We start from the raw sequence: 27,271 nt of genomic DNA, 5'->3' as shown, positions 1-27,271 counted from the left end.
GTGCGTGATGAGTCCTCGGATGCGTGCGCTTGGAATGAAAGTTCAGCAGCGCACGGATTGCACTATGTAGCGATGGAGTGACAACCGAAAATTGGTTGATGGGAAACCAGGGTGGGGAGGACACGAAGTAAGGGGCGAAGAGTGATTTACATAATCGATTTCCTAGCCGTTTTGCTGGCGCAAAATTCCTGGCTGCTGCAGGGCGACAGTTACGGCAAGCAGCGGCCACCGCAACGCTAGGGCTTATGGCGCCCTGACGAATGCAGTGAATGTGACTGAATTTCGCTTCCAATTAGAATGTAGATAAAAATTTGCTACAGTCTGAATGTTGGGTCGCCTATTATTTACTGGCAGAAACCAATTGTTCAAATATGTTGAGCTGTTAAAATTGATTGTGTATAAAGTTTTATCAACTCACATAATTGGGAAGTTAGAATTTGGGAGTCCCACATTTTTCTGTACACATTCGAAACCCCTACATTCTACGGTACCCGTGCAATGCTGTATTACTAATTCTAATTAATCAACAGAATAAGAATTTCAAGAACCTTAACATCGTTTTACCGCGTTTGTAGCTTCAATCATCACAAAACCCGCCAAAAATCGTTTCTAAATTAGTCTTCCAAAAATAACATGTCTCGCGTAAACTCTCCGGTTTGTCGATATGGTTGCAGGACTGGTGCGTCGATAGGTTTATGTAAATGAAGAAACATTGGCTGAAAGTCTGACGGGTCTTACATCACACCAACGTTAACTAGCATGTTTTGTTCCACGTGGAACTGTGGCGAACAAGGCGATCAAATTGTTGCTGCTTGAGGGTTAAGAATAAATAAGGGCACTGCTTTAGTGTCTCCCCAACCGTGCCAGTTGATCGATGTCCTTACGGGGGGCCTTTTTAAGGGGCTGGTTGACCTGACTATTGTAAATTATAAATCACTATGCACGCATAATCACACACACACGCATACATTTTTCAACGGCAGTGAAAAAAAACTGATAACTTCCGGAACCAAATGTCGAGAAGTCGTAAAGATCTCATGGTGTGATGGTTCGATCGAGAGTGTTACACAAAAAAAGGGAAAACCCCCGAAAAAAACACACATTGAACGCACGTAAATGTTGACCAGGTGCGATGTTATTGATTTTTCCTCGCAAGCTTCCCATTGGAGTTTTAAGCTATAGATCTTCCGATTTTTGTCAACCGACCCCGCTCTTGCTCCTTCCGGTGGAGAAAAGACACACCGGTAGCTACTTAAAGAACAACTCGGTGTATACTTGTGTTTCGCTTTGTCACTCTCACGCTTTCCGTTCCATTTTCCCGTGGGGATTATTCATTATTCAAACCCCGGTCACAAAAATGGGGAAAACGGATTAAGTTTCCTTTAAGCTGCTTCGTGGTCAGGGATTCCTGGCAGTGGTCATACACTGGAAGAAACAGAGTGAAAGATAAAACATTAAATTCCATCATTCTAACATAGTGGGAATTTGCAAAAATAAAACACAACCCTTACCAATGTGCCAATGTCGTTCGTGATGGACAAACACAAACGTGTTCGAATTAAAGTCCCTTTGTGATGGGGGGTTGTGAGCGCTGGTTAAAATGTGATGCAGTAGAGGCGTTCTTGAAATTCCTTTAAAAATGAAGATGCGAAAAATGCGCCTTGCCAATCGATGCTTCCACGAATCGTTACGGTTGAGTCGATGCGTAACAGGCCTACGATCTTTCAAGGAAAGCCGGAAAATCGATACTGGAATTTGTTTTGTTTACGAATGAGCCTTGCTGTAAACAGATACAATAAATACCAGATTGTTAAAATTTATAGCAAAACATAGGAATATCAATTCAAAGCCTCAATTATAGAACAATCAATACAAATACATCTTCTACATTTTAAATACAATTTTCCTATCACCACATAACTGTTGGCCATGTTTTATTGTTCGACCCATCAGCGGTGTAACACTTCCGTGTAACCCGACGCATACCAGCTCAAACCAGTTATCATCACCACGAAGCATCAGAAATGTCCTTTACCCGGCCACCAGGTTCGATAACACAGGACAAGGACGAAACGGTACAGCGCGATCACTCACGCATTCAACTCCTCACCACGTCTCGTCGTTTCCCGTCCGCCCCGCCACGAAAGGCGTCTCCTGCAGTTTCACTTTCACTTTCCACTGCACCACTACCTAAGCATGCACACAAACACACACACAAACAGTTCCAAAACGGATTTCGTGAGCGGAGGAAAAACAACACCGGCACATTTTACCGCTTGTGCATTCCGCACAAGGCACACATCGGTATCCTCAGCACAAGGATTTGTCCCTTATTTCCCACCCCTGTGCGGAGATGCTTTTCCCAGCGGTGTTTTCCACCGAGGGGGAAGCGCCGAGAATGGGAAGGAAATGGTACGGTACTGGTATTTGTGAATGGTGGATTCGCTCAACGGGCGGGAAAACAACAACAGTGCGGGAGTGAGATAAGAGCGAAAAAGAGCGCAAAACAGTTTACTATATACTTCTGTTTGCGGTTGCAAAGGCGGTGAGAGTAGTCTACAATATAACGAAGGCTCTTCACCAACACACACAGAAGCACGGCGCACTCGGTCGGAAAAGTGCAGGTTCGCTTGAGAGGAAAATTGTGCCAAAGCTGTGTAATGCCACCGGTGCTGCTAAACACGCAGAGAGTCACACCGAAGGCTTTTCCGAAGGCTCTCACGTCAGTGGAAAATTCTCCTATCTGTTGTTTTCCCGTTCCTTACATAGGTTCGTCTCGCTCTCCGGCCGTTTATATTCGTCCTGTTCGAGTGCCCTCGACAGCCACGCTGTTAGCGATTGAGCAGAGGACTGGCGCGCGGAATACCTTGTTGCAAGTGGGGAGCATCATATAACCCGCTATGTGATGCGTTCCGACATTCGTTTGTATTGTGTGTTTGTGTATTATACATGCTAGAACATGCATCGCTCGCTTCACTTGGCAAAAGGAAATAGAGAAACAGCAATATAGCAGTGAGATGCCATTTTGTTGTACATAAGCCCTTGCTGCGCTTTGGGGAGTCCCTTACCAGAGGAAACGCGCAAAGGATGAAGAAAATGCGTGTGCGTTTGTATGTGTGTGTGTATTGGATCAGAGTTTGCTCTTGAACTATAAAATACACCAGCGCACCATGAACAACAAAGAAAGCACCGAACCCGGTCCTGCCCGGTTTCGGTTCGTTGCAGTGGAATAGGTGGTGAGAGTTGCTGCTGCTGCTGCTGCTCTATATACCACATAGTACATCATGCTGTCATCGTCGTATTCCGGTTTTTCCACACGGTGACACGGGGGTGGGGCTGGCTAGCGCAACGGGTACCGAGCAAGGCGTCTTGCTGCACATGGTCTCGCTGGTGGTGCGTTTGCGTTTGCTCTGCCAACGATCTACAATGTTTCGCAGGTGGGTGGAAAGCAGCCCGCGTGAGGTAAAAGAGAAGCGAGGAAGGAAACGTGTTCAAATTGGTGAATAGGAGGACGACCGCATGCCAGAGGGCAAGGGCGATCGGTGATGTCCTTGCCCGCGGGAGACGTTTAGGGCGGCGGGGCGGTGTTTTGGTGTGGATAGCGGGTGGAACAAAATGAACTCACGTGGAAAGTGAAAGCGACAGCGCCAGCAGCAACGGCAATAATAGCAGCAATGGCAGCGGTGCTACTGTGCCAGCAGGGATGTAATAACAGAGATCAACAATGGAACGAGAGAAAATAATAAGAAAGCGTTCAACATTCGGGCGACGAGAACGTCGAACAGCGCACGGGGCGAGATAGTGGCAGTGGCAGCATCATCATCATCAGCAGCAGCAGTAGCAGCAGTAGCAATTCAGCTGCGTTTCCTCGTTCCTGTCGGTGGGGCGATGGGCGGCTGCAAACGGAAGGAAATTTTAGCTTTCGTTAGAGGCTCTTGTTGATTTGTTGGTTGATGGTGCGTCCTTACCCTGCGTACCCTTTAAAACGAGGCAAAAATGTGGCACAACGGATGGAATTGGGTTGCTGCGTTTGTATATTGGACGAGCAAGAGCTCGTTTTTTTTTGTTGGTGTGTATAATGCCGGAGTACCTCGGTTTTTTTTGGGGGGAATCAATTCCGTTTCACTGCTGTCTTCATACACACGTAACCCAGCACAGCCAGGCTTATCGGTCCTTCAGCAACAGCTCCCCGCGTACAGCTTTTCCGCCCGAGGTTCAGGGATGCGTCGGATTCGATTTGCTTCAACTGCCACCATCCCATGTTGGATGTGATGTGTACGAGCGTGTAAGTGTGAGTTTTGGTTTTTTTTTTAGTTGGCAATCTGTCCTTTCCATAACTTTCCTGGCGATATGATGATGGAGAATTGGCCAACCGAAAGTCATCATCAGCCGCAGACCACCAGCTGGGTGGCTTCAGAGGTTCAGTGATGATAATTTTTGCCCTTGCCCTGTTTTTGTGGTAAACGAAACGCAGTCTTGCTAACGGATTGCACACCACATTCTTTACTGTTGCCTCACGTCTGGCTCGAAAGCCAACCGAATGGAGGTAAATGCAAATTCGATCGCTTTTAGATCCACAATAGCAGTCAGGATGTTTCGTTATGTCTAAACTTCGGAATTCTCCAACGAGCGAACTGCCAATTCCGTCGGATGTTTCTTCAGGTTTGGATTAGTATCTTGGGCGTCCGCGTTTTCAATATCCGCTTGGCAGTTGATGCTTGCTTTTAATCAAACCGGCTTGTCTAGCACACGATCGATGCGTTCTTCTGCTGTGTGTGCTTGCGTTCCATTGTATCTGTTTCACAGCACCTATATAGCCTGCCGTTCTGGAGGCTGGAAATAATTTCAGCTTTAGTTAAATATTATAAAACCAGGAGCAGTTCTATAGCCTCCTGCTGGCATTAGGAAATTTACCGTGGTTTCCATCCCGCCAAGAACAACAGAAGCGGTGAACCGATGCGAACGATGGCAGGAACAGGGAACAGGAAAAATAACGCGCAATCTGCGTTCCATCGCCACACCGGTACCGAAACCGATTGGAATTTGATGATGGAACGAAAAGATGAAAAATATATTTTAACGCAGCTTCCATCACCCAACTCCCCACGGCCGGTGGATTTTGAAATTTGAAACTCGCGGCAAATCCGGCGTGCGCTGAAAGGAAAGAATTAATGGCGTAATGGGTGCTGCTACTGTTACGCAAACCGCTCCCGTCCGCGTCTCTTGAGTTGTGTGTTCGTTTTTCTGGAAATTTTCAGTTTCGGGAAGTTTCATACGATTTGCCTTTTTTGTGCTGGCTGTTGTTGTGCGTTGGCGCAACGTGCATCGACGCGAGGGTGTCGTGAAGAAAGTCCTCCCGCGAAAAGGGTTGAACGGGTGCGGGTGTTGTTTTGTCTGAAATTAGATGGAAATTTGGGGTTGGAACACGGGTGGTATGACAAAAGGGGTGTTTAGCTGTACGTTTAATAGAATGGGTCTACTCGTCCTGTTTTAGATTAGGCGAGTTGCGAGCGAGAAAATGATTTATTTTACCAGAATCCTCCGGAATCGTAATTTTGTTCCCGATTTGAATGCCCATGTATCTGAAAGAGTAAATAATTTAATAAATATATGGACAAAACAAGCAATAATTTTAACCATACGTACGTTTAATCATATAAATAAAGTGGGTGATCCTTATTAAAGCACTCCGACAATCTATACTAGGTCTCCTCATTATGGGTGAGCCTACACAAAGAGTAGGTTAACAGGTTTTTCAAAATCTTAGCAAAAATAAATAATTTTGCTTCGGGATACACTCGAGTACCGCTCAAGTCCTTCCGAGTTGAGAGTTGTGATGCTCTTTTAAGAATGGTTTTGCAGAACTGTGTCTTTCCGGTTCACTGTATACATTGAAGTACAGATTGGAATTAAAAGGAAAAACGTTCCACTCACCACCAACCATTACAGAGTTGTGCCATTCGCGAAATCATGTAACAGGACGTACGAGTAGCAATCCCATTCCGTGCTCCCTTTTCTACCGGCTATGGATCACCAAGGCAAGTTCCCCAAAAATCCATCCCGAAAAGTGGCTGCAGAAGTTGTTGCCGCGCACACACTGAAGTGCAATTGAAACCGGTTGAAATAAGGATGCTCCAAGTTCGTTCGGTGACCTGCTCGAGGGGACTTTGGTACCCTTTTTCGTCCTTTTGCCTTGAATGCGTGGAACCATGCAGAGAACGAGAGGGAGAAAAAAGTAAATGTTGCATTTCCGTTGGTTATAACAAGCTTCAAGATTTTGCGTTTCTCCTTCCCACTACAGAATGTCCCCAGTGCCGCCAGTGCCATGTGCGCTCGATGCCATTTGGGGCGGGAAAAAGTTTTCCGCGAAGGACACGCGGAAAGAAAAACCGTCTCATAATTTATGTCTTTTTTGCGCTTTTCCTCACCAATGCCACAGCCAAGTGAAAGGGAAAGTTTATTCCCGTGGCTCTTCCGTTGCCGGTATGAGAGACCGGTTTCGATCTGACCCCATGATTCTTCACCATCGGCACTAGTGATATTAGTAGTAGTAGTAGTACTACTACTACTACTAATGGCAGGTTTCGGGAAGCTATTACATGTTTCCATTCCGTTCGCGGGACTTGTGTACCGTTCAACCCCAAAACGGTTGCTCCCGAAAGAGTTATATTTCAGGGCGCTTCGTTGCGTTGCGTAACGGAATTGACTCTTGAGAAGGGAACGGCAAACGTCTTCTCGGTACCGTTTTTTACTTTTCGTTCGAACGTTGCACGGCAACATGATGCGAACGTGAAAAATGGTAGCGTTTATTTGGTTTGGTTGGTGCAAACTTTACTTCCAAGCCACCCGATCTGCTCCGGTTGGCACCAACCGCCCACTGGGAAGGGTTAGCGAAGTAGTTCAAGTCCACCAGAACTCTACCGACGGTGGTTCACGATCGGTTGTTTATTACAGTGTGGTGCGGAGACGGTGGACTTTGTGTAACATTAACGGATGTCGCTGTCGTAGGCGATTTCTCTAAATTTATGTTCAACTCTTTCGGTTCCGTTTTTCCCGAGCGGTCCGGTAGCATGAAGCGAAACTTCAAAACAAAACCGAGCGAGCGAGTAAGTTTATGTTGACGGAAGTAAGGAATTTTCCGTAGAAGTTCGGTTCCGCCGGAAACAAGCATTTTGGAGATTGAACGTATTTATTGCACAATCATTCACGAACAGAAAACAAAATAATGGACAAGAAGCTACTGCTGCCTGTTTTCGACAAACATTTCTAGGTTGCAAAGTTGAACGTTATATAGTTATTTTGTTACCGGCATTCGTTACATGGATGTAAAGCAGCATAAAAGGTCATGCTAAACGCATTCTAGCAATTACGGTGTGGGCTGCGAGTTTCATAGCAATAAAAGCAAAAACGGCGAGCATCAGGGGCCGGTACGGTACAGTACAGCTGCATGGTGATAAAATTCATTAGGCGCCTCCATACCGACGAACGACGCGCTCTGCTTCATGAAGATATCTCAGGTGTATTGTAATACTAGATGAGCTGTAAATCTGGTAGCTACCGAGGAAGAACAATCTCCCGAGGCATAGTGCTAACCGGTAACGATTTTTGCCCCTAAAATGCCAAAGGTTACACTGAATAGGCCCACCCAGCGTGAAAATACACTGGCTACAGCACACCGCTCTGGCGGAAAAATCTGCCGTCACTAGTGTAGTGCAATAATAATAAAAGTAATTACCTCCTTTTTCTACACAACCGGGCCAACCGGAACCGGGATACAGTGCTGGCCCGCCGCACAGTAGCGCTGTAAATGTTGAAAGCTTTTGTACAGTCATAAAAATTAGTTTTAATAACCGAGGGCTGCTGGTGCGTTTTTAGCATGGCCTAGCACTAGTAGTGCCACCTACCGTCTTGGTGCGTGCGTTGTTCTTTGCTCTCCGGGAAGGAGAACAACCGGCCGGACTAGGTTAATCGGGTCGGGAGCCCAACACTGGTGCACCGGTCGAAGACACGCTGGGGCAAGCGTTTTTATGAAAGCTCTTCCTAATCAGACATCCGGAGGCATATCCGATTACGACGATTGCTACGGATTTTGGGACAGAAAATTAATCCTTCTGACAGCCACTCCAACTCAACCTTTCGGTTTCGGTCTAAACCGACTGCATGATGGTGTTAGTTAGAATTGACGGTGTGGGATGAAGCTGTGGGGTCATTTGATATTAATTTGCAGAAGCTTAATTTTTACGCCGTTGCACTAGTGGCAGCAAGTAGCTACGAGACGGGTTGGGATGGTGCGATTCTAGCGCGGCGGTAGTTTACAGGACATTACATCTCCCTTAGGCAGGACGTTGTGTACTACATGGAAGGAACATTTCATGTTAATGGAACACCACTGGTCTAAGCCTTGTGAGCGACGGCCTTCTTGTTCTGACCGAACGACATTACTATGTTCTTCGGGTTTTTGCTTCTTTGCTGTTTTACCTATTTTCCAAACACCATGGTAGGTAAAAGGCCGCCGACTTGGTGGCTTCAGCGGTGGACCCTCCGGACCGATGGACGAAGCTAGTTTGAATAGCATTTTTTGGAAGTTAATTGCTTACGGAAATCCTTTGAGATTGGTTAACATATGGGTTGGACATTAGTTTTCAATTACGCAGTTTTTGCCGGACCCTGCACCGGGGATGGGATATAAAGCAGAAGCGAATGCGTTGATGGTCGATTTTGTAGCCTGCCAGCAGCGGTGTTGTTTAACTGCTGTTTTAAAAGACTTGATGGAACCAAACCTGTAAAACTGCCGTAAAAACTATGAATGAATAATGCTCTAAATGGTTTTTAAGAATTGCAGTCATTTATGTATAACTCACGTATCTCGGACTAATTTTTACTTTGGCCAACAGAATAGGTAACACAATTTGTAGCGCAGCGGATCAAATCAACAAAAGTTGTTTATGAATTATTCCAACTTGAACCATTTGGCAGCCCTGCCCCATGTGTCAATATTCGAGATGCGTTACAAAATTGTAACGCTACTAATGCTTTCAATTATCATAAATAGTGGCAAATTAGTTCTTATTTCATTGGAGTGGAATATTTTCCTTTAATAGCTATCACCATTGGGGGAATTTGCATAAGATGCACATAATTTAGAGTGTGATGAATCTGGATGGATTGAAGTGAATCGAAAGATAAAAAAACGATCAAATTCGCACATCAAAGTGACGTAATCTTGTTTACCATTTCAGCTGAGTGAAGTTGCGTAAATCACGCGCGTGGAAATAGTGCTTCCGAAATTATCAATTACTTATCTATCTAAGAAGATTAAGCCAGTTCTGCTTTTGGGAGGGAACACGTTCCCGAAAGATTGTAGTGTAGTGTGTTTGGGTGGAACTGGTGATTTTTGCCGTGGCCAACCACCATTCGTGGTTTGCAAATCGTTTGCCAGCCGCTTTGCGTGGGTACTGTTTGAGGTTGGAATCGTACGTCCAAAGCTTAAGAAAAATTCAATTATTGTTGGGAATCATTCTTCCGCCAGCCCGTATCATTAATCAAAAGGTTCATTGGAAGCTAACGGACTATTTTTTGTGTTAAACTCCAATTTCAGATCTCATCGACAACATCGGTGGTGTGTGCCCCTATAGTATTGCAGTAACGAAAGGTAAGCGGATGTTGTTATGCGTGTACCTTCCAGGAGCAAACCGTTCGGCATCAATGGTCCGAGAAGCATTGACAAAATTGTTGAAAAATATAGCGACCGATAAAGTGAAGGCAGTGTGGTGGCAAGCTGCCCGTACCGCTGGCTTAACAGTCGCACCTAACGTGACCGGGAAAATTAGCTGAGAGAGTTGGAAATGAAATGCGATTAAAGATTAGCATAACATTGTCGTCACCGGGAAACGGTACACGGGCCACAAATTGACTCTTTTCGCTGACGCCAGCACTAGTGTACTGTGGGACAGAAGCTTTTATATCCTTCTCCGGATTGGATTGTTTTCGTTCCCAAAATTGAACCATTTGCGTGAATTGCGAACCTGTAACCTATTCTAATCGTTTCGATTAACTATTTGTAGCGTTTTACGTTTGAAACGGATTTAAGGTAAATGTCTTTAATCTACTGTTGTGATTGTTTTATTCTCAGATTCTGCAATGCTTTATTGTTTATTGCGTATGGCCTTGAAGTGTCGGAGATTTCAGGTGTGGGACCAACACTATTTTAACACATCCCTGAGACGCAACTCCCAGTGTACACTAGGGATACAAACGCTTAGCCCGAATACGTGAAACGTGCTGTTAATGATGATTGTTTCTTTAAGTTTGAAGTTTTAATTACTGCGCCATCGCCACATACCCGAGGTATGTGCGAATGGAGCATTTTCGTCGAACCAATTGGACGGCGCTTTCTTGGACAGTGAAACAGCGGTCCTCGCTCGGGTTCTAGTTGTGACCCCTTACCGGTGCATGTCAGACATCCATTAGACGACGGACGCGTACCGTATTGCCGGGCGAAAACGAGAGTTAGAGAGAGACAGAGAGGGAAAGATTTCATTATTTGATAGCTAAGTTTTTGGAGATTTGTTTCACGCTTCCTCGGCGCGAGCGTTTTGTGCCGTTGCCCGTTGCATTATTGCGCCACACTATATTGTGCCGGGTGTTGATTTTAACTCGCCTCCCCATCGGAAAGCACCGGTAGACCGTAATGGAGTTCATTCGAAATTGCATGAAATAGAAGAAGTTTGGTGTTGCACAAAAGCAACTTTGTTGCCAAACTGATTGTAAAATTTGAAGTAGAATTTACTGAAGCTTGATGCTGACTGTTCCACCTCTGAGGGCAAGTTCCTTCCCCTGCTTACCGCTTTAAGCCCTACCCGTTGCAAACAGAAAACGAATCGTTTGAAGTTATTCGTTACTGTCATACGCAATCAGCCTCCTAATCAGTGTTCCATACATGTAGTGTGCTACAGCTCACCCTTATTGGAGTTCTGTGTCCGCTTTTTTGAAAAAATAATGTCCAATTATACGTTCTAAATTGTCTACGCACTGCGAGAAGAATTGCAGCCAAGAGCCAAGCGTAGGGTAATTCGTTGTACAAGGGGGAAAATCCGGTTTTCTTCCTTCGAAAGTCCTTCTACTCCTTTGACAAATCTTCGGAACACAGAAGGAGGCCGCACGTGTCGCGCTCGGTGTCCGGTTCGGGCTAGTAATTACAACGTTATGCGTACGCGGACAACTGCACGCAACGTCGCAACGTGCGCATTTTCCCGTTTTCTGATTTTCCTATTCACCCTAATGTGGCACCGAATGTCGCACTGGATTGCCTGCCCGTGGTCGGAGTGCCCCGGGTATCGATCGGTGGAAGTGCAGGACGCAGGTTGCGTTAGCGAGTAACCTAAAACTGATTCCTTATCACCTTTTGTCACACCCGTTGCCTTGGAATGAAGACCTTTCCTTCTCCTGCACGTTGCACCAATTGGAGGTGAGATTTCGGTAGAAAAAAAAACCCCCCGTCTAAATCCACTAACCTGTACCGTGGTGCCAGGGTGCGCGATCGCGCTAGAAAGCTTCCGTGTGTTCCATTATGCATTTTCTCATTTCCGGCATTTGCAAGCGCCGGGGCAGTCGACGCGTTTTACGCACGTCCCCACCATGTCCGGCCCGTAGGGTTGGTTTGGTGCAAGTATAATTAAACAAGTAGTTCAAAAACAACCAACAGAGCGTCAACGCAGTGTGTAACAACACGCGGAACAACGCGGTGCGCACGAGTAACCGAATGCGTGTCATTAGTTCTTCTGTCTTGTTTTTTTTTTTTTCGTTGTTGCTGTTAATTTTCTTCCGCGGTTTTGGGGCACAGTTATATATACATATTTAAATATTGTCGCAAGTCAGCTCGGTGCGTTGTATGTGTGTGACGCATTGCCCAACCCCGTTTGCAGCAAAACCCAATCTCCTAACGAAGAAAACCGGAAGGTGCACTCTCGGCCGTAGCACTGTTGTGGCGGTTAGCGAACAGCACCGTCTTGTTAGCGGGCCATTCGGGCAAGGAGGGTTGGGAATTAGTTGCGTATAATTAACCTAATTAGCAAAATAGGGGAAAATGTGCCTCTAGGTGGCGTACACAAATGTGTCCGCCGTTGCACAAAAGCGGCGCGAGAATAGAACGTTTAGTTGGGCCAAACTGTAGGCTAGGAAATTGTTTAAGCAATGAGATTTTATTTAATTTTTATTATTACACGATCACATAAAGAAAGTAGCTTTATTTAATAGAATATAAGTCCTTCATTGATTTGTTTTGCAATTTTAAACGATAAAACTGCATTTCTTTTATATTACAATTTAACGTCGGATCTCAATATCTTGCTAACCTAAAGGATGCTAGCAATAGGACACGCACATTTGCACTTTGTTGGGCCTTTTTTTTGTTTCTTCCAGTGCCTGCATTTACCATCCGAACCGACGAATCCGGATGCTATGCGCGCAGTGTGCGTGATGAATTTTCCCTCGCTGCCATGAAAGGAGCCTTACGGTTACGCACTTCGCTCACAGCCGGGGTGTGTGCGTGCACCCAGCCACCACCTGCTAGAGCAGGACAACACACGTTCGGGAAAAATCGGGAAAAGAAAGGATAGAAACGCAAACCCCTCACCGCGTGCGTCCTTCCGTAATCCCCGTCCGGGCGGGAAGAAGGATTTGTGTCGTTTGGCAAAAACCGTACCGCCTTTGGTGGTTTGTGCAGGAACCAGAGTCCGCCCAGGTCGGGTGAGCGAATGGTGTTGATGGTGGTAGTAACCGGGCAGGCTGCAAGAAGGATGCGGCGGCGTAACTCCGTGGGAATGGGAAACGCACTCTCGCCATTGCGAATGCGTTTGAAATGCGCATGAACCGATAAAATGACGCACAAAAGCACCACTACTCTTGCAGCGAGGGAAGGTGAGATTGACTGGGGTAAAGAGGGGGCTGGGGGTGGTGGGGCTCAGAGGGGATGAGGGGAGGTCATCGAGCGGCAACAGGAATGTGGTGGTGATGGTGGTAGAGTTTAGGTAGGCCTGGGTTACTGGCAATGGGGCACGGGTTCCGTGGTTGGTCGTCGCCATGCTGGTTGCGTTTCTGGAAGGCTGTGAAGGTTGGGTTTTTGTAGCACAAAGAAACCGGAGGAGGAGGGCAAGTAGTTGAGAGTTTGTGCGTCTCGCGACCAACCGACCCTGCGACCCCAACAAAAAAAAAAGAAAAACCAAGCGATACGAAAAGGCATTCGCTAGGGATAGCCTATTTTGTCAAAGGCATACCATGGGCTGGAGCCTTTTGCAAGTGGGGAGCTTTCGAAGCGGGTTCTAGGATGTTCCCGATCGAAATAGGAATCAACATGGTCTGTTCCAATGGGGAGAAAACGGCACGGGGATGATGCAACCTCCTTCCTCCTTTCGAACCTTCCCTCCCATCGCAAGGACGCAGTGGAAACTCTGGTCCGGGAAAAAGAAACTCCGAGAGCCGTCCAATTGGATTTTGGCTCGTTACGCATTATGCTGGAATTTCGTCATCAACCATCGTTGTTTTCGGCCAGAAATTGCGTATGCCTCAAGTGGGAGGCTTCTCTTTATTCCGTACCACCAGCGGCTCGTAGGACGAAGCTTGTTGACTTGCATTGTTTTTTTTTGTGCAACTTATTGTCCAGTAGATAGCCGTATCTAGCTTCGTTCGGAGTTTTGCTTGGAGAGTTCTTCCCAGTTGGCTTTGTTCTCTCCAACGACAGACAACAGCACCGGAGAGTTTCTGCATAACAAGATAAGTAACAAAACATGAAACCGAAATGTTGGGAGGTATTTCTGTTTTAAGATTTGGGAATATTACCATCTGCCAAGTGCATTACCTACAGGGCTTTTGTTCTGACAAAGGATGGCGCCCGGTATGATGGAAAGAAGGAACCACCCCCGTTCGGGCTCCGGCCGGTGCTCTATTATTGGACAATCTTTTTGGAAAGTCACTACGTGTGTACTACACACATTAAAACAAAAAATGCTCCACATCAGCAGCACGCCTTGTTGCGGCCCCGCTGGGCACACAAACCGATCACTCACTGTGTGGCCAAGTCATCGTTTCGAATGTGTTTTGTTCGTACGTGTGTGGCGTACCCCGGGTGTATAGCCCCATTTTAGGATGGTATGGTTTTTTGTCCTGCTGTTTGGTGTTTGTTTGTTTCGTGTTGCTGCAGCTACCGGGGCCCCGGTCATCAACCATTGTGGTTGTGCTATTTTGTTGGCCAGCTTGTTTTTTTTTTTGTTTATCGCCTTTTTTCGCTGGTTTGATAGTTTGCAAAACTGCAACCGTAAGTCTCTCGCCCTCTGATTGCGTATGCGTATGCGTACACTTAAGCTACGCTTTTTGGTGCAGTGCTGGCACTGGGAGGTTCTTCTTTTTTTGCGGTCTCTATGCATCCCCTCCTGGCCGTTGTTTTTTTTGGTACGCATCATGGCGGAGGAAAAAGTAATTTTGGATGGTTTTGAATGCAATTACCCGGCGGACGTGTTCATTGTAGCAACCCACCCGGTTGCCGTGCTTTTGTTTTGTGCGTTACTGTTACGCGCCTGTCTACTGTGCGTAAGAAACTGATGAGCGGTGTAAAACAATAAACGCTGTGCGTGGCGAGTGCGAAGTAAACACTCGTTTTACGCTGTCCGTTTCCCCGACTTAAAGTTCCGTTTGAAGAACGGCTTCTAGTGAGCGCTAATGGCACGCACGTCAAATGGCGTGTGCTTACGCGAATTTTCTTCAGCTTCTTGCGCGGAAAAAGGATTTTAAAGCACACATTAGCAGTAGGAGGAGAAGTACAACCTCCCTCTCTCTCTCTCAACCGCAATCGAAATGGCAATTAGTGGTTGTTTTGGGGGGTGTGAAATCGGATCGGAAAGTATTGCTTGTTCGGTAGTGTTATCTGTTTTTGGCAAGCTTGTTTTCGCCACTTTCCCACTTTACCTTGGTCCAGTTACGTTAAGGTTACTGCGTGCGTGTGTTAGAAAAGTGCATTTATTACGTACATTTACGCCAGCGATCGAAAAAGCCTCTAACGGAACTGTAACCGGCGTCGGATAGCGATGGGCTTCCTTCACGGTTTGTTAGTTGGTCTCCCTGTGCGAGTGGTTTTTTTTTGCCAACGCGATCATTGCGCGAATGAGCACACTAGGCAAAACCGCCTCCCCTCCCTCCCAAAACAAAAAAGTGGTGTCAAGGCCGGAAAATTTACGCACCAGACAGACGCACCCACCACCCAGACTCCGCGAAGGTAACGTAAACTGGAAATGGAAAGGGAAATAACAAAAAAAAAATGGCACACCGCATTATTAAATCTTCCGTCTGTCTTATTCTTCTTGTAGGATTGTGTTGCATTTGTGCGTACCGTGTTTGCAGCTGCAGCTATACAAATGTGCCATTCCGATGGTTTGAAAGTGATCCGCCGACGAGAAAAGGTTAGCCGTTCGAGTTTAAGGTGCCAGCTGACTAAGCAACTGAGCGAAACTGATTGATGGCCAGCAAGGCAGTAGAAGGAAGGGTGAAAGATAAGCTACTCCTAAATCAAATCCCTCCCCCGTGCGCCATGGCACACATTGACGATCGCTTTACAATCGCGTGCGAGCCCTCGAAAATACGATCAATGGCTATGACTCAACGAATTTTGTTCCAATGGAGCTCTTGGATGGCGAAGAGCGGAAAGCATTGGCGAGAGGGTGGTTTATGTATACTGTCTGGCCCGGTACGGCATTAGCCGTGACGCGACGGTCGAGGACACACCGCATGAGATGACGGTGCGTAACGCACCGCACGCACTTTTGTTGCAGCAAGCGTTGACTTTGTGCGATTTTTTGGGCACCAAAACGACGGACTTAAAAAAAAAAACAGAACTGCTAACCTCCCCAATCCGGTTGATTGTTGTTTGCCGGGGGGAACGGTGTGAGAGGCTCCTTCAGAGTGACGTTTACCGGCCATTGTATGTATTGCTGCAGGTCTTACGAACGGATGAGGCCTTCAAGCGCGATCGCGATCGTGCGTAGCAACAAAGCCGTTCCGTTGGCCGAAATGAGAAAGCAGCTAGAAACGGAAATACTCCATCACCCCCCCGGGCGAGGGGCAGCACCCTCCGCTGCCAGCGCCATCGATGCTATTGGCCTCGATAAAAATGCGTTTCGGGTCTGGAGGTGTGTGTGTATGTGTTTGCTGTAGCGCGCGAGGTCGACGTCTGGGACGGAGCGGTGGTTGTGTGCGTAAACGCAATGCGTGAGCCGTTAATTTGGCCAAAGGTGTCTATCGTTTTACGCGCTGGAATAACAACACGACGACGAAGATCAATCGCACGAACCCGGGCAAAAACGACCGGGTGCGACAATCGGTGAATTTCAGTGCGTAAGCGAAACCCGATGCTGAATGGGTAGAAGAGAGGGAGAGAGAGAGAGAGAGAGCGCAAAAAGGCATAAGATCAATATAAATCGAAAGCCAAGCCGTGTTGCGTTGGAGATCTTTTTTTTTTTTTGGTTATTCGTTGTTGCAAATTTTATTAGCAGCTGACGGCTAATGTATTGATTTACGCATTTTAGCATCCTGCCCTTACGTGTTTCTTTTTTCTGCATCATATTTTAGCACACATTTCGGACGCTTGTGGCACTTCAAGGTGTCGTCCTCGGGGCTCGGTGCGTCTAGCTTTGATGGTGTGATGGTGCCGCTGCACGTATTGGGACAATGTTTATTTTTTTTTTTTTGTTACAGTTTTTTCGCGTGTCTGCCCTGGTGGCCAGGAAGGGAAAATAAATAGCCAAAACAAAGAAAGAAAAAAAAACCCGAGCCCATCTGTTGTCTCTTGCAACGCAACGGGATGGTTTATAATTTAAAATGTGCGTATAAATATTAATGGCCTTTTTTGGTCATGTCTAGTTTTGCTGCTTCTTCGCTCTATTTGGCGAATTTACCACGTATACTAATGCCTCGCTGTAGAAACAAAAGGTAGAAGCTAGACATCATCTGAGGTTGGCTGTAAATCGAATTGAGTGTTGCTGTTCAAACGACACCAAATCCGCAAAATCAATCCTTAACGGCAGAACAGTGAGAAGAGCGGTTGGGAAGAAGAGTCAAAACGCGTAAATTGCATTGTGCGTGCGTAGATGGGGATGGCGTAAAGTTGTCCGATTTCCTGCTTTCGTCCAGCAAATTTAAAAAAAAGCAGAGGACATCGAACCGCCCGCCAACTATAAACTGTTCCCCATTCCCATTTTATGGGGCGTTGCAATAAACGAGTTATTAGACCGGCAATTCCAGCCAAGTCGCCAGCATCCCGTTGCAGCACCACACGCGCGGTGGTGGTGGTGTGGTGCGTGTATGTTTTGCGTCTAAAAATTGCAAAGCCACAATAAAACGCAGCACCATTCGGTCGTGAGCATGCTTGCGTAGAGGCTGGAATCGAAACCGGGAACCAATGAAAACACAAAAAGAAAAACAAGACCATTTCAACATCGCTCATTAGTGCGTCGGTGCGTGAGTGGACCTTTGTTTTCGTTGTTTGGCTATCGGTTATGGTTATTGCCGTTTTTTTTTTTTTTTGAGGGGAAGGTTTGTTTCGTGCTTTTATTGGATGTACCAGGGAATGCCATCCCCTAGATTGAGAGAAATGCTATCGATTAGAGTGCGTGTGGGTAGTTTGATGCTGTGCCAAACTTGAGGCCAACAAACATCGACAGGAAATCTCGGGGTTTGCGCTTAGTTTTACAATATCCTTTGCAAAATAGCCGGAAGCGGTTATTTAATTAGTGTGTTGTGTAATTTGCTTCAAATGGATGTTTCTTCTTATTGCACTATTACTCTAGGAATAGTGTGTCGCTCGTCTTCGACACTCAGTTATCTCGGCAAAAAACGGATTGGTTTTGATGAGATTTTTTATTGCGTCCAATTTATATAAAAGGCCATCATCTAAGAACGTTTGCGTCTTGGATAGTGCCAGTACGATCATTTCATTGTTTAAAGAAAAAACACTCTTGAAAAGCACGCAATCTGTGAGGAGAGATAAAGCAATACAAGAAACACCGGGCGACTCCATTATAATGTCCTTTTGCCTACAAAGTCCTCTTCGAGTTGCATCTCGGAAATGAAATCTACCACATTGCAATAACTAAAGCGACAACATCAATTCTGCTGGAAGATAAATTTTGTACTGTGCTCGTCGTTAAGAGCAACCCAATCATCCTCCTCCAGACAGTTATTGGACTGTTTGACGCAAAATGCAGATGTATTTTTTTTGTTTTGAGTGCTCTCCTCGAACCCAGTCCCATCGAGAATGCCATCCATCACAAACGGAGGACATCCGTTCTTACGGCCCGTGGTTCTCTCGGGCGAAGTCTCTAAGGAATTCGTCATTGCTGCGTGTTGTTGTCCACCCATTGCCGGCGGCGCGTGTGTGCAAAGAGGGTGTAAATTTTATGCTTTTAAGGACCAAACGATAAAATGCAGTTTTATGAAGCAACAACACATTTAGTGTTGTACCGAGGGGACTGTGGGCAATGAAGATTGCTCGCACCCTGCACGTATCCTTCGGGGTATGGTGCTGTGTATGACGTCGAGGTATATAACCATCCAACCGTCACCACACGGGCCTTGGTAGTGCAACGCATTTTACTACACTTTGTTATGTGCCGCTGGCCATCGTTAAGCGTTGCTCGGGTTCCCATTCCATGGTGTGCGATATCGCGTCTCCCGGTTCCGGCTTGGTACCTTAAATTATATTCCGTATATCTGCCATGCAATGCGTTTGCCCCGCGGACGCACGGGCGGAAGACGAATGGGGTGCGCGGTTCAAGGAACTCTCGAATTGCTAAACTCGGTAGCCGGTAGGCAGTAATTTTCTTATATCGGCCCGAAATGCGTTTAACCCTTTTTATGTCATTTGGCAAAGCGAACCAACCCATCCCCGGGTTTTCTTCTTTTTTTTTTTGGGGGGGGGAAGGTAACCGAAATTGCTCCGAGGAAAGCTGACGCCTACCCCTTTAGGAAATGATTGTTGTTTTACGAACGCGCATATTCTTCCGGCGAGCAACGCAACGAGACGCAATAAAACCTGCTGCAGGCCTTTCGATGTTGGTGGGTCGTAAAATCGGTACACAGGCCGGTCAGGATTTGGCAGAGCAATGGCGCTTGTGTTGCAGGCAGTGTGTTTGTGGGGAGGGAAATTAATACACACATCCTTTCCTGCACCATCGGCCCTGGCAAGCGGCGTGCAGGGTGTGCGTTGGATATCCTAGGATGCGTTGTGGGTGGTACGGTAAAATCAATACCTGTTCCGAGGTTTTACCCCGGAACGCGTGCGGAGGTGATGTTTTTCTTCGTGTAAAGAAGACGCATCGGTCGCTTGCGACGGGTGTATTGGAGCGTAATAAAATGTGCATGCGAGTAAACGGGACGCGTCTACGCGTTGAGGAGGACGAAAAGGTTCCATGGGCTGGGGGGTGATTAGGGGCGAGGGAGGGAGGGTGGGGGGGTTTCCTCCTTCCGGACATGCAATGGACACCCGCAATAGCTTCTCCGTGGTCTTTCCCTTCACCAGGCACCACCTTGTTGCTTGATTATATGTGCAGAGTTTTCCCTCCAGGGGATATGCCGGGTGGCATCGGAAGCGTCAGGCGAAAAGCCAACGACCAGGGAAAGAAAGTGAAAGTGAACCGTTCGCCATTTGTAGGGGTTTTTTTTTTGCTCTCTTCGTTTTGCTGCCAGAAGGAAGCCGAACATTGCATGCAGCTCCGTTGGTGCTCCGTCCTCTTCCTTTCGTGCTGCAACGTGGGTATGGGGAAATTGTGAAATCTCCCCGACGGAGGCCAACGTGTGGAGTGGGCGCGGAGATCCCAGCAAGGCGCACATGGTACTATTGCTTGCATTTGCGCATAATCGCACCAGCCCCGGGGAAGGAAAATGCAGGCATGCAGGGGGTGAGGGTGATGCAGGTTGTGTGTGGGGAGAATGTGGGTGGCGAATGTTTTACGATTTCACTTTCACTATCGCAGGATAATCACGGCGGTGACGGTATGGACGGTAAGGAATGGAGGGTATGCAGCAGCAGCAGCAGGAGCAGTGTGGGACACTTAATTTTATGCAGTACTCTAGTGCTACGACTACTGCTGGCGAGACTAATAGCAGGGTGAAGAAGATTGGCGAACTTTTAGGGCGATGCGGTACCATTGGCGTCCGATGCGGTTGTATGTTGCAACCGGCCAGAATTGGGAAGCTCTAGATGACGCTGGGAGATTGGAATGATGGAGCGCATTCGTTCTTCGCCCTCTCCTGAACAGAACCTTCTTTTTACGACGTCAGTATATAGCGGCCGTTTGCTGCAGGGTACAGCCGTGTACCTTGGTAATGGAATTTCCTCACTAGCTGCAGCTGCTTATGTGTGTACAAGGCAACGCCATGCAAACGCATGCTAATGCAGGAACAGGAGTAGGAGAGGAGTTGTGTCTGTGTGCGTGCGCTATAAAAATTGTGTAACCTATGCGTCTTCTTGCACCAGAGCCGGGCGAGATATGGTTTTGCGAAGAAAATGTATCCTCCTTTTTTTTTGGGGCGTGGGGAGGACGGTTGCAATAATAAAACGGACCCTTTTCCGGGGCAGCTCTAAAACAGTATTGTATTAAAAGGGGGAGCCCGGAATGCTAGCACAGGGTCCGTTCGAAGGAAAACACTCATCGGGCGGCCATGGCGGCCATGGTGGTGTGTGCAGTCACATTGTGGCGTTGTTGCAGAAGCTAGGCAATCTATCCTTGCACACTGGGCCATACATTATGCAGGCATGTAAGGAAAAAAAAATCCGGCCCTGTACGTGTTTTGTGATTCTAAGAGGGATCGGAGTCGTACGTATAATGCCCGGTTGCATAAAGGATCGCCCTTCCCGCACATATTACGTACCGTACGACCAGCAAAGAAAGGAAGGCCGGAAAAAAGCTGTAGAATTATACCGTGTTTTTACTGCAGTCTTGTATTTTTTTTTTGAACCTCTTGGGGGAGGCGGGGGTGCTGGGATGGTCTAATGCAAGTTTTTGCTGCAATGGGTGCTGATGTTTGCCGACGCGGCACTTTCTTGCATGAATTAATGAATCTTTTCGTTGATATGAGCTCCTCCACCCCATTTGGATCACTTTCCTTTATGGGAGTAGCAGCAGGTTCCCTGTTTTTTTTTTCTTGCGTGTGTGCTTCATCTCGTCCATTCCGTACAACTGCAATATGGTGGCTCATTCTACAGTCAAATGCAGCTTCTTGCAGATGCGCTTTATTGGCTGGTGCGGTGCGCTTTTGTTACCGGCTTTTGCATGTGGTCTGCGGGATTTTTTTGCTTTGTTTTTATTGCACTCTTTTGTGTCGGGAGATTTTCATAAAAGCGGCTCTTACAAAACTCGTTTATGGCTTCTTTTTTTGTGTCTCTCTACCCCAAGCTGTTGTTGGCTGGACGTGTATTGAATGTGGCATAATGGTTCGGGTTTTTTGTTGTTTGTTTGCTACGAGCGCTTCATAAGTTGCATACATTTTTAGTATATTTTAAGCAACGTGTGTATGTCGTGTAATATAAGGGTGGATTAACAAGAAAAGGTCTTGCGTAATTGCTTTTCGGTAGAACCCGAGTTATTCACTATCATATGTCAGATGCAGCAATATGAATCTGTTATGGATGAATTATTTGCTAAATTTGCTGCTTTGTATTAACGTTGCGTTAAATGCGTAGATTGGAACTAGAATATCGTTGCTTCCTAAATGCAACAAAAGAAACCCCGGAAAATTCAATAAAGTTTGAAACTGATCAAATGCAAAAATATCAATAGTCATGAATCTGCTTGGGAAGGACTTAAAACCTCACATGATTGAGTTTATTTTCTCTATTTTTTAAAGGACTACAAATTGCAGCATTTTGACGAGAACAATTACACCTAAAAAATGTACGTGATAATGGTTTTTTGTGTGCTATAATAGTGTTGTTAAATTCTCAAACTGTGTTTGTGATAACAACTGGCATTTTGTCTAAATTAATCGCATACCCTAAATATATAACAAAAAAAAAAAAAGATTCAGTAAAAAGAACATCTACTGAAAATTTCACAAAAGTCTACAAAAGGTTTTCGAGAAATTCGAACCGTGGGTTTAGGCGCTGCATAATTTCAGCGAATACGCGCAATTTTTCGGTCAAAAAATTATACGAAAAAAGCATACGTAATTTTAGATCATCGAGATTATGCAGCGTTTAAACCTACGGTAAGATAAATCATTTCTTAAAAAACGTTGCTTTCATAAAAACATGCTTGAACATTTAAAATAAACGCAACTGCATTGGGATAAATTGATTGTTTAGTTTTTGAATATGAGTTCGATAGAAATGTTTAAATATATTAAATATCTAATATTTCAACATTAGTGACATTGTGTTTCAATCAGTGCAATACTGACACCTCTTTATATTAATATTGTCCCGAAAATTACTGATCCGGGTGCGCTTGAATTTTTGAACGTTGTTCTGAAAAATATTTCCAACAAATTATGCTATTACTGCCGCAAACCATATTGTCGCGTCAGGTTAGCTTAATTAACTCACCCAAAGTCCAAACAAACAAAATACGACTTTTGTACTGTTGGATGAATAGAACAGCGCTCGTCAATGCCTTTCCGCTTTTGGGCATCGTTACTTCCGACAACGCGGCTCTGGCTATTGGGCGCGCAGGTGTTACATCCGCTAGCATTTTTGGCATCGATGCACAAATGGTTCTCGCCGGTAAAAACAAAACAAAACCGACCATCGAATTTCGGCAAACCTCTGCGGCCTGCAGTGGTAAGGTATATGTATTTATATGCATTGGGTGCGTCCGGAGAGCGCGATGTCATTGGAAACAAAATGCCGAACATGTGACCCGAAAATGAACAGAGTGTGAACGAACCGCGAATGCGTTAAATGCAGCTACGGCAGCAGCAGTGCGTCGCCTCAAAACAAAGGAAAAGACGGTTTTGTTGTCCGTTGTTGCTAGTCGAACGCTCACGCAGCAAGCATGCATGTGTGGTGCAGCGATCGCGATCCGCTGCTAGTGCTCATGCATTTTTAATTGCTGATTAACGCATTTGCCTCGCAAGACGCACGTTCCAGGAGAGCAAGAGGGATGGGGGGATGGGGGTCACTGCAATGGCCACATATTTGAAATGTGGTGATGATGTGTCCAGTAGAAATCGCTGCACAAAAACATCTCCGTATTTTTTTGAAGAAGATGATTCTTCTGTTATTGATAATGTTGAGCAACGCCATCCGGGTGACTTTAGCCTTTGATGGACCGGGTAATGGGAATTCCAAAGTTATAATAAACTCATTAGTTAGTACAAATGTTGCTGTAAATCTGTGATGTTTTAATGTTATTTGATTCGTTGTAAATATGATAATTATTTTAAATTTGATTTTTTTGATTTTGTATCAATTTTTCCCGGTTCATCCCAAGAGCATTCCAATGAATAGACAGACACGCACTTCTAAACGACCTTAGCGGACGGAAGTGGCAACTGCGTAGGGATGCCCTTGCGCCTTCCCTCCCATAGCAACAGCAGCAGTCAACTTACGCGCATTTGATGTCATGTTCCAAATAGACCCGAACCTTCCCTTCGACCAAAAAAAAAAAAGCACCCGCAAACCACCGAAAAACGCAACCTCGCGGACCGCTTCTACAGCTGCTGCTGCTGCTGCACACCAGTGCCGTACAGCAGTGAGTTTTTGTAGGTCAAATCTATTTAACCGAAATTTCGACAGTCGGCTGCATCGCCACTGTGTGTGCGTACAACCACCGCTCGAGTGTGCGTTTGTCGCGGGCCGAACGCAAGTGCGTTCCGGATCGGATGCGGCCATGGCGTTGCAATGCACAGGGTTTTCTGGTGAGGGAGAGAAAAGGGGAGGGGGAGCACCGGGGTGGGCACGACACAGCTGCCTCACCAATGCTGACGATGAACATTTTGTTGCATGTTGATGCTTTTTTTGTTTGTGTCCCCGACCGCTAGAGTAAGGTAATGGAAGTATTTGGCTGGTTTCATTGTTTGTTGTGCAGTGTGTTATTGAATTTAATCAAACACATCGTGCGCGTACCCCTTTAACATGCGTGCGCGCGTGTGTGTCTATATACCTACAGCACCTGGCCACAGAAGGGAAACAAATAGCAAGCAAAAAGAAAAGAGAAAAAAAGCGACCAAAAAATAAATCCAACAAAAACACACTAAATCCATTTACCTTCAAGTGTGATTGTTTTGTTTTTTTTTTTTGGGGGGGGGAGGGGATGTAAACTGCATCGTGTGAAAAAAAAAAAAAGGAAATGTAAATTTTATGCACATCACTCGCACTCCGTGAACGGAGCACCACGCATCGCATTAGAGCCGCCTAATTTCCATCATTCAAACGCGGAACCTGGATGGAAACAATAAAATGGGGTTGTATCCGTGACAGGATGGCGTTGCTTAATTAGCATGGCATGTGTGCATTTTCTGCATTCTTTGCAGTGTGTGCCATGTGTGCAGCGTCATTGGATGCGGGCGGGGCATGATTTGGAGAAGTCGGGGGCGAGATTACCAAAACAAATTGTGGACAAAATGTGGTTGGATGCACTTGAACTGTCCCGGTGCTTTATAATTAAGTAGATTTATTGATTTAAATGTTGTTGTTCTTTTTATGTTTAGATATGGGATTGAAATATCAATTAATTTAAGTGATTTCGCGTTGGGCTTTGAGAAGTAACATTATAAAGAAAAAACTTAATTTCTCTGTATCTCTGTATGGCGTGATGGCCTTTTAGATCATGCCTGTCAATTCTGGCTTACTAAATTTAATTTTACCACTTAGCCAGGTAGTCGGTCTCTGCTATTCGAAATTTGTCCGGATGAGATTTTGGAGTGGTCCTGTTGTGTGAAGACGGGGGCCGCTATGGTACATCATCGCCCTTTAAATGGATTCTATTGGAAATATATGTTCTACAGTACGAACTCCAAAGTTATTAAAAAAATCTAATTCTTTGAAATTATATATTGAGTAGTCGCCAATAAATACATGTAAAATCCTAGTAGTTTTACAATTAACCTCTTTCCTGAACTTGATCTATCATATAGACCCTATTACTGCGGTAGGTTGCTGAAAGTTTTCTATGAATATGTAATTAATAAGAGACTAGACTTTAAAGTTTTTGATTCTAGAGAGGAGTCAAGACTTTTCTCAGTTTCTATCTTTTGTGAAAATTTTTCCAATTTAAATTATAGCTGTTGGAACTAACATTCCCAATTATTGACATATTTTCCAATATTTGCTTCCCTAAAAATGGGCCAAAACTGAACGTTTTTCCCAAGTATTGTTCAAGACAAATCTGAACGATTTTCTCAACCAAAGGCTGTTTCGCGCCTTGACATAACGATCCTTATTATAGTGAGTATCCTTTTATGTTTCTTGAGAATTATTAAGTGTTTTAATATTCTTCAAGGTATATCCTTGTGGCTATGATTAATGATAATTTATAAAGTCTACTATAATTAACTCAATTTAAAACCATTCGATATAACGTTGATGAACCGATTGGGAAAGATGTATTAGCCCAGCGCTGTATTTTCCTCGGAAAGCATGGACAGCATGTCAAAAGACAAAAATCGATCGCCACCTTTAAACCGTCTTGTACTTTTTTACGAGCTCGCAGGATTTGTTTGCGGTAGCTTCTGTTGCTTTCCGTTTAGGACTCCAACCACAAAACCAGGCCAAAAATTCGTGCAACCTTCCCGTAAAATAAAGAATCCTGGGTTTAGGCCTCGCTGCTTTCGGCTGTTTGCCGCCCAGTACGTTGCGGTGTACGAACGCTGTGAAGCAACCTACCATCATTTTAATGGATGGTTTGTTTTATTCTGTTGCTTTTTTGGTTCACCCCCTAGATGCGTCGCTTTCCTTGCATTCAAGATTTATCGTCGGGTTGTTGTTGTAAGTTCAGGCTTCCAGTTTTCCTTTGAGGGTGGATGGGTGGGATGTTTTTATTTCCGTTTCAAATGTAGCCGAATCGGGGAGGCAAGCTCCGTTGCGCGACCCTATGGGTTCTGATCGAAGATAAATCAAAGATTTATGTGGAACGCGTGTAAAGGCACCGCATCGTCTGTACCGGGCTGGGCAGTTTTCGGTGGTTGACTTTTTGTTTTACAGCCCAACTCGTGGCGAGCCACCGTTCGGTGATCATCCTCGCTTCTACCACCGGTCCGGGTCGTCCTGTTCCGCATTCCGTGGCGAGCAATGAAATGTCCTTCCATGTTTAGTTTGATTGCTGTTTTCGTAAACGATTTTCTAACCTGCATTTCTGATTATTTCCCATTTCAGATCGTTCGCGGGATAGCGAGACGCGAGGCGCGCAACTAGCAGCAAAACGAAACAGTAAGCGCCAGCGCGGCATTAAGAAGCATCACGGCATCATACAAGCGCACGGCCACCGAATCAAATCGCGCGCCCTTTAAGCAATTCAAGACGGAGGAAATTTAGTAACACTCCGTGTCACACCCCGCGTGCGTGTGCGGACCGGGTGCGTGTGTGATAAACGTATCGTTCTCTCGATCATCACGGGAAGCCCCACTGTCGGAACGCTGTGTCTACGGAAGGCAAACGGCACCAACATGGATCAACAACAGTACTGCCTCAAGTGGAGCAACTATTCATCCAACCTAGCGGCGGCCTTCTCGAACCTGTTCGATTCCGCCACACTCACAGATGTCACGTTGGTTTGTGGAGGTAAGTGGAGCATCAGAATGGAAAAAAGGATTTTGTTTGTATATTTTTTTTGTTTGCATTCGTCAGAGAGATACGTACGGCGATCAAAAAACAACCATTGCTTATTCGAAGGTGGTAAGCCGGTTAAAGGAGCTAGTGGGATTGGATGTGAAATGACCATCGGATCTGTGTTGTTAGACTTGAAAGGATTTTCGGGACGCTGCGTTGTCCGATGTTGACGGTCGCCACATAGACATTATCGCATTCAGGTCCGATGTGCGTTACCGGTGCGAGAATCACCGGGGATCCGTCCGTTTGGCGATTAATCGAAAGGAAAACCACCCGCACACGCACAGCCTTTATGGTGGCGGAAAAGCGGAAATGTGAAGCGGATTTTCAAAGGATTAGACATTTATTTTAAATTTTCATTTTACCATCTACTGCACACACACTCACTCCGTCCGGTGGTACGCTTCACATCACGCGATGATACTCGCGGGTAGAAACATTCGCGCTCGCGATTTATTGTCATGC

General features: G+C 45.8%; 1 protein-coding gene across 2 annotated transcripts in view; it reads left to right on the top strand.

Annotated features, from left to right (window-relative positions):
* The window catches only part of LOC128305756 (zinc finger protein chinmo), a 98,359-nt gene that overhangs the window by 37,328 nt on the left and 33,760 nt on the right, over positions 1-27,271 (top strand). Inside the window, exons 1-3 of one of the 2 annotated variants that reach the window (XM_053043353.1) lie at positions 9,325-9,464; positions 9,599-9,652; positions 26,354-26,758. In XM_053043353.1, the coding sequence (XP_052899313.1) occupies positions 26,644-26,758 (115 nt within the window). In that variant the 5' untranslated portion in view covers positions 9,325-9,464; positions 9,599-9,652; positions 26,354-26,643. Of the gene's footprint in view, positions 1-9,324; positions 9,465-9,598; positions 9,653-26,353; positions 26,759-27,271 lie in introns of those variants that run through there. The other variant, XM_053043352.1, reaches the window with a different exon arrangement.

This window comes from Anopheles moucheti, chromosome 3 (genome assembly GCF_943734755.1).
Source record: "Anopheles moucheti chromosome 3, idAnoMoucSN_F20_07, whole genome shotgun sequence".
Lineage (NCBI taxonomy): Eukaryota > Metazoa > Arthropoda > Insecta > Diptera > Culicidae > Anopheles > Anopheles moucheti.
The sequence above is the reverse complement of the archived record's forward strand: the minus strand, read 5'-3'. Positions and strand labels throughout refer to the sequence as shown.